The sequence below is a fragment of the Galeopterus variegatus genome, unplaced genomic scaffold (assembly GCF_000696425.1).
Source record: "Galeopterus variegatus unplaced genomic scaffold, G_variegatus-3.0.2 Scaffold500, whole genome shotgun sequence".
In the NCBI taxonomy this organism is placed as follows: domain Eukaryota; kingdom Metazoa; phylum Chordata; class Mammalia; order Dermoptera; family Cynocephalidae; genus Galeopterus; species Galeopterus variegatus.
Window position 1 is genome coordinate 622,237 of NW_007726611.1, and position 7,335 is coordinate 629,571.

Here is a 7,335-nt window from a genome sequence, read left to right on the forward strand (position 1 = left end):
TACCCCAGGAAGGAGATAGAAGATTTATACTCTGAAGAAACCAAGTTCTCCTGACTGTAGAACGCAGGTTCTGCAGAGGCTGAGGGAAAGGTGCTATATTTTTTTGTTTGTTTTTGGTTTTTTGATGGCTGGCTGATAGAGGGATCAAACCCAGGACCTTGGTGTGATAAGCACCATGTTCTAACCACCTGAGCTAATCAGCCAGCCCTAGGTGCCATATTAAAAATGGGGATGAAATGAAAGTTGACATACTAAATGGTATGATCCACAGCCACTTCTGCTTGCCTTGCTCCAAGAATACTGACAGCCAGGTATATATCCCTGCCCTTAGCAAAAGACTAGATGATTCTTGTCAAGAGAATCTGATTGGCTCTAGTGAAAAGACCTATAGAACCTGAAAGTTGAGATCTCTCTCCAGTCTCTGCAAGGGAGCCCACCAAGCAACAAGTAAGCCTACTGTGTACATAGAGTTGCTTTTTTAGTGACTCATTCTTAAATATGAATGGTCAGGAATGATTAGCAGACTTTTTAAAATTGACAAATAATTATATATATTTATTGTGTATAACATTGCTTTGAAAGATGTATATATTGTGGAATGGCTAAGTCAAACTAACGTATGCATTTACCTCGCATACTTACTATTTTTTTGTGGTGAGAACACTCAAAGTCTATTCTCTTAGCAATTTTTAGGAATACAATTCATTGTTATTAAATGTAATCACTGTGTTGTACAACATATTTCTTGAACTTAATTCCTCCTGTCTAATTGAAATTTTGTATTCTTTGACCAACATCCTCTGCAAACCCCTATCCTCACCCCAGCTCCTGGAAACCACCATTCTACTCTCTTCTGAATTAGCAGACATTTGAGGGAAGCCTCCACCATGAAAGAGACCAAACAAACAAAATTGGGGGAAAAAGAACTCTGGGAAAACAGAATAACTACAGTAAACAGAGAATGATTTACAAATTTAAAAAAAAAGAAAAAGAAAAGAAGAGGGCATTGTATCTATAAAGTAATAATAGAATTCTGTTTTTTTAAATCAGAAAAGAGAAGTCTGGGAAATTAGAAAAAGGAACAAACAAAAAGTTAAAATAGAAATAGAAAACTCAAGAGTGAACATCTTGTGGCAGGCACAGTTCTGAGTGTTTTATGTGTGTTAATGCTTTCCGTCATCCTGATGAGCTCACAGAGTAAGAGGTAGTATCACCTTCATTTTACAGGTGAGAAACTGAGGCAACAGAGAGTGGACATTCCAGGATTAAATCCTGGCAATATGACTCATATTCCTTTTTTTCTTAACTGTAATGCCTTAATATCTTTAAAAATACATACGAGAGATACAAAAAGGTCCAGAAATGGTAGAGACTTGGTCCAGGGAGGCACACCATCAACACAATAGGAATTCAAGAAGGAAGTCAGAGAAGAGGAAGGGAAGGCACTTAGTGAGCAAATAGTAAAAAATATTTCCCAGAGTTGATGTTCATGAATATCCAGTCAAAAGAGCACAGAAGTTTCCTTATAATGGATGAAAAAGACCCTTACTAAGGCCCTTCACCACGAAATTTCAGTGCATTGGACAATAAAGAGAAGGTCTTAAAACCTTCGCAGATACACGGCAGGCCACGTACCAGAGTTCAGGAGTCAGAATGACTTGGCTTCTCAATAGTTCAGTATTTACAATGGAAACTATAAAACAGTGAAAGTAAACCTTCCTAATTTTGAGGAAAAATGATTTCTAACCTAGAATTCTATAACCAAACTATCAATCAAGTATGAAGGTAGAATAAAGACATTTTCAAACATGCAGGATCTCAAAAACTATACCTCCTCTGTGTCTTTTCTCAGGAATCTACCAGAATAAAGACATCCACCAAAACAAGGTGTCTAAACCAGTGGGTCTCAACTGGGATGATTTTTCCCTCAGGGGATATTTATGAATGTGTGAAGACATTTTTAGTTGTCTTAATGGGAAAGGGGGGAGTTGAGGAAATCAGCTGACATCCAATGGGTAAAAGCCAGGGATGCATATGGTGTTCATACAGTATACAGGACAGAACTCTGTAACAAAATTATATGGCCAAAGTGTCAGTAGTGCCAATGTTGAGAAACCTTGATCTAAACCAAAAGAATGTAATGAGAGGCTCCATATGGGAGAGAGAGAAAGGAAAATCCAGGATGACGGCTCTGTGGCAGGACTAGAGGACAACCAGCCCATACGGAAACTAATAGATTACTTAACCGTCTGGAAAACAGTTTTGAAAATGATTTCTAGGTTTTTAAGGAAAGTTTGGAAGAATTGATAGGGTCATAGAAATTGAGCTAGATAAATAAAAGCAGTTTTCTCAAAGAAAAATGATGAACAAAAAAGGAAATACAGTCATTATACCACTACCACATGGCTTAGCTTTGAAATGTATTTATATAATCTGAACAGTATAAACACTGAATATTGACTTACCCAGAAATTATGTGATAATATGCTGCATTGTGTAGCATTATGTTAGCACAAGAGTACTAAATTCTTACCTTCAGAAATAAGAATAGTAATCTAAAATGAGGAAGTAAAAAATAAGTCTAAACACGTTATTTAGAAAAACGGAGACAGATACCAGGAAAAAACACATGAAAGAGTGGGGGAGGTTTCCTCTAAGCGGGAGCCATCAAGGTGAGGGAACTAGTAGGGTAATGATGTACTCATTTTTTGGTTATTTTTTGTAGAACTATTTGACTTTTTAAAAATCAGCCATGTTTACTATTTGGACTTTTTTTTTTTCCTAAAAGATTCTCCTTTACCAGTGTGTATATGTAATTTAATATCAAGGTTATTATTAAGTGTAAAAGACCTAAGAGTGTTGGAAATACTCTCTTCCCAACTGGCCCAGTGGCTATTAACAGAAAGAGAAGGGCACAGATGAGGGTGGGTGTGGCACCTGGGGGGGTACAGCAGAGATCTTGCTAGTTGGAGATCTTTCTGTTTGGAACCCACTAGACAAATGAGAAAAAATAAATCCCATTTGTTTTCCAGCTCTTCCACATTGACTTTGGACATATTCTTGGAAATTTTAAATCTAAATTTGGCATTAAAAGGGAGCGAGTGCCTTTTATTCTTACCTATGATTTCATTCATGTCATTCAACAAGGAAAAACAGGAAACACAGAAAAGTTTGGCCGGTGAGTATTGCCCTCATGTCAAAGCTAACACATCCAATGCTTTCTTATCTGACCAGCTAGACTGGCATTTCCTAGTTGAGGTATATTTGGATCTGGGAGATATTTAACCTGATAACAGGAGGCTTTTGGGGGAATTTGCCTGTCAGATCTTTTTGCTGATTCAGAAATACTCAGGAAGGAGAAACAGAAAATGCTAGAGATGTTGCTGTGTTTTATTCCAATAATATACCACCTTTTACTTGAGAATAATCTCTGAAACTATTAAGATATTTATTAGTAAGATACTGAGAGGACAGGCATTTTGCTGTCATACTGTGTGGAGTACAGTGAGGGAGCCATGATTTAGGGACAGACTTTGTAATTTGTGATCTATTTCTCACTACTTGTTCTGTTCCCAAGCACATTACTTGTCTTCTTGCCTTTGTTTCATCTTAAAATGGGGACAAAAATAATTAAATTTCAGGGCAATCATGATGATTAGAGATGTGTTAGATCACGTCACCAGCATATACTGTATGTTTAACAAATGATGCTATTATCATTTCTAGTTCTGCTTAGGTTGCTGAAGGATATACCTCTCTGAGTTCAGTTTTCTCTTTGGCAAAGTAAGGGGTATAGGGTTGGATGGTTCTCTTAAAGGACCATCTTGAAGAGGAGAGAGGAAAGGCAAGGTGACCAGGAGGAGCAATGCAAAAGCGTTGGCACTGATCTGGGAACACATTAAAGAAATTAGTCTCTGAAGTCAGACCACAAATCCAAAACCCAGAAGAAGTGCTCATGGATTATAATGACCACTTGTTTAATAATCAGGCTTGTGTCTGATAGAATTAAAAAGCATAGATTAAATATTATATTGCCTTTTGTCATGGAATTTCAATGTAATTTTGCTTTTGAAAAAGATATGTGTAGTTTTAGAGAGCCTGATTATTTTACGTACGTTTTAGTACTAGGACACTTTTCATAAAAGTAGAAATACAAATGAACCTTTAGTATAATAGAAATTTTCCATCTCTAATAGAAAATCTAGCTAGATTTGAAGTACCCTCATATGTGGGACACTTTTCATAAAAGTAGAAATACAAATGAACCTTTAATATAATAGAAATTTTCCATCTCTAATAGAAAATCTAGCTAGATTTGAAGTACCCTCATATGTCTTCTTGTTTTCCTTTATGAAATGTGATCTCCCCTCTAATGCCGTGCTCACGTGGTTTGCTCCATCAACTAAAGGTTCCGCCAGTGTTGTGAGGATGCATATCTGATTTTACGTCGTCACGGGAATCTCTTCATCACTCTCTTTGCATTGATGTTGACTGCAGGGCTTCCTGAGCTAACATCAGTCAAAGATATACAGTATCTTAAGGTAATAACCTCTTTTCCTTCTATGTTGGACTTGGTGGACATAGAGCTCATTTACAGCTGCCTATTTTATTCAGATGTTGGAGAGATTGGAACAAAATCATTTCTCCGAGATGGTTCTTAGCCAGGAGGAAAAGAATTGGGGAAGTTCTTATGAAAGAGCAATTTTGAAAAGGAAGCTATAACCCAGATGGTTTCCCTATCAGTAGAAGGGGCATAGAGAAGACTGGTGTTGGGCAACCACCCCCACCCTGCCACACTGGAAGACCATGGGTTAGCAGCTTGTTGGTACTTTGATTTTCAGCAACCTGTATTTTATTTGCCAGGGTCTTAGTGAGTCTTGAGTCATCTTACTCGATCAAGGTGGTAGTGGCAAGCAGCTGAGTGTCTTGCAGTAATTATAAATTCATTTCATTATCAGACCTACCTTGATGTTGATTCTCCCTCTTACAAGCAATATTTAAATATAAGAACATAAGGCACACTGCCTGATGTTTGCTGGGGAGGTACGGTCAAGCCAGCCTCTTCCAGATTTTGATATTAGTACATCTCTACCAAAGACATATAAAATTATACTTCTTCATTCCTTTTTAGGACTCTCTTGCCTTAGGAAAGAGTGAAGAAGAAGCACTCAAACAATTTAAGCAAAAATTTGATGAGGCGCTCAGGGAAAGCTGGACTACTAAAGTGAACTGGATGGCCCACACAGTTCGGAAAGACTACAGATCTTAATGATCAGCCTTTGCTCCTAATGTATTTGTTGGTTTCGTTTTGTTTTCATTTTGCACTTGCACTAAATTGAAGATGACCCTGCCAGAGATGTTATAAAGGGAATGAAATTCTGGAACTCAAGAGTTAAGAACAAGGCATCCTACAGAACCTGATCTGAACAATCCCTGATGACCACTCTCTGCTTTTTGAGTGCTTCCAAGACTCATGAAAACCATCAGCATTATGGATAATCATTTCCTGCTGACTTTGCACGCCAAGGAATGCTACTAGGGATTGTTTTCTGATTTTTTTTTTTTCTTAAAGCATTTGGTACTTTCCCCAAAAGGTGTAAATACTTCTTTTCAGTGTTGTGACCAAGTGTTATCACTCAGCCAACAACTTATCCACACTTGGGGGTTGGGGGCTGTTCTTATCTTCCATATTAGGTTTAAAAGAAAGGTGTCTTCCCTTTTAAAATTGTGTAAACTACAAATTATAATATAATTTGAACTTATGATTATTTCTCAAAAGAAATCTTTTAAATCTGTGGGAATGCATTAATTCTTTTGTTAATATTTATCTTCCATGATAGCATCATTCCAACCAGACTTGCTGAAAATCTACCGGTGAGGCAAATATAATATATTTAAAAATATGCTGCATATATATTTATAAAATTTCTAGGGAGAGTTCTATATAAAAAGATGTTTCTTCGGTATTCTTCAGCCTGTTTTAAAGTTTTACAGAAAGCAGACGCTTTTTCCTAAGTTACTTTTCAGTTAATTAACTGTATGATCCAGTTCTTCCAGCTGCTTCTCTAATGAGGCACATATTAATACAGTTTTTATATGGTATCTATGAAAGAGTTTACTTCATAGAGCATAATACTTGAGCAAATGTATCTAAGAAGGCAAGCAAATGAAAAGGAACCTATTTATGGAATAAACTCCAGACCTGAAATTCATTATTTTGTTAAAATGCCAGCTGTTCTTACTGTATTTATTAAAACTTATAATAATGTAATTTTTCAAGGATATTAGTTCAAATTATAATGGTTTCAAGCCACATGGAAATCTTTAATTTATTTGTTGAGGTACCATATATTTAGGGTGCTAGGTGGCAAATAATGTTAATATGTGCAATAGGAACTACTGGTCTGAATGTGTAGATGGATGCTTTGAGTACTGGCAACATCCAGCAAAACTACTGCTTATTCTCCAAAGAATATTGGGAGCTCTCAATCCTCAGTGATATTGGAAAGAGAACTGAGTATTTGCCCTGTGACTGAGTTTTCTATAGGAATTTTATTTAAGACTGTTTAATTTTGTTGTCCTTAATGTTCTCAGTCAAATAAATGGGTGAGCTGGTTTGGGCTGTTCTTGGGATGTGTGGGCCTCTTCTTTATGGACAGCACAGGGCTTTGGAACTTGGCACTGGGACACCAAGAAATGGCCAAGTCAGTAGACAAAGTACCCTCAAGAGTATGCTGAGGATCGTGGCCTCTTCCCTGACTTCTCTCCTTGCTTCCCAGTCCCATCAGGCACAATGTGGGAGGCCTCTTGGACTTAGTGGGAGCCTGAGGCAAAGGGGTGCCCTCATCAGGTTTTCCGTGCCTTTGAAAGTTGCCCTGAGGTCTTGGAGCATGCCTCTTTAGTTACAAGGCACTGGAGCCAAGGTCAGACTGCAGCCACTTTCATACCCTCTTCCATGGGGCAGACACTTAGAGCAGGCCAGTTTCTTGAAATAATTCAGCTGAGGATGGGGATTGGCTTTCTTTAAACTCCCCATTTCCAGGGCTTGTTTAGGCTCAGTAAGCATTCCAGGAATAGGACAGTAGAAGGACAGGTTTGTTCAGGGAACTTTGTTCAGTAGCAGGCCACCATTACACACATCAAGCCACAGGACAGTGGTTTGGAGAATGGTGAACATTGCCAAGAAGAAGGGAACACCACTGTTTCCAGAGGGGTCTCCTTATCTCAGAGGAGGGCCTTGATAAATATATGCCAGATCAGCAAATATGAATGTCTTCAAGAGCAAGAAAGGGAAATGAACATCCATGTGTGTCACAGACAGTGCTGGGCCTGAGC

At 37.9% G+C, this 7,335-nt stretch overlaps 1 protein-coding gene across 1 annotated transcript in view; it reads left to right on the forward strand.

The window, feature by feature from the left end:
* Nucleotides 1-6,631, forward strand: part of PIK3CB (phosphatidylinositol-4,5-bisphosphate 3-kinase, catalytic subunit beta) — a 74,870-nt gene extending 68,239 nt beyond the window's left edge. The window contains exons 14-16 of the mRNA XM_008569452.1: nt 3,033-3,178; nt 4,409-4,541; nt 5,132-6,631. Coding sequence (XP_008567674.1) covers nt 3,033-3,178; nt 4,409-4,541; nt 5,132-5,269 — 417 coding nt within the window. The 3' untranslated portion in view covers nt 5,270-6,631. The remainder of the gene's footprint in view (nt 1-3,032; nt 3,179-4,408; nt 4,542-5,131) is intronic.
* Nucleotides 6,632-7,335: the final 704 nt, after the last annotated feature.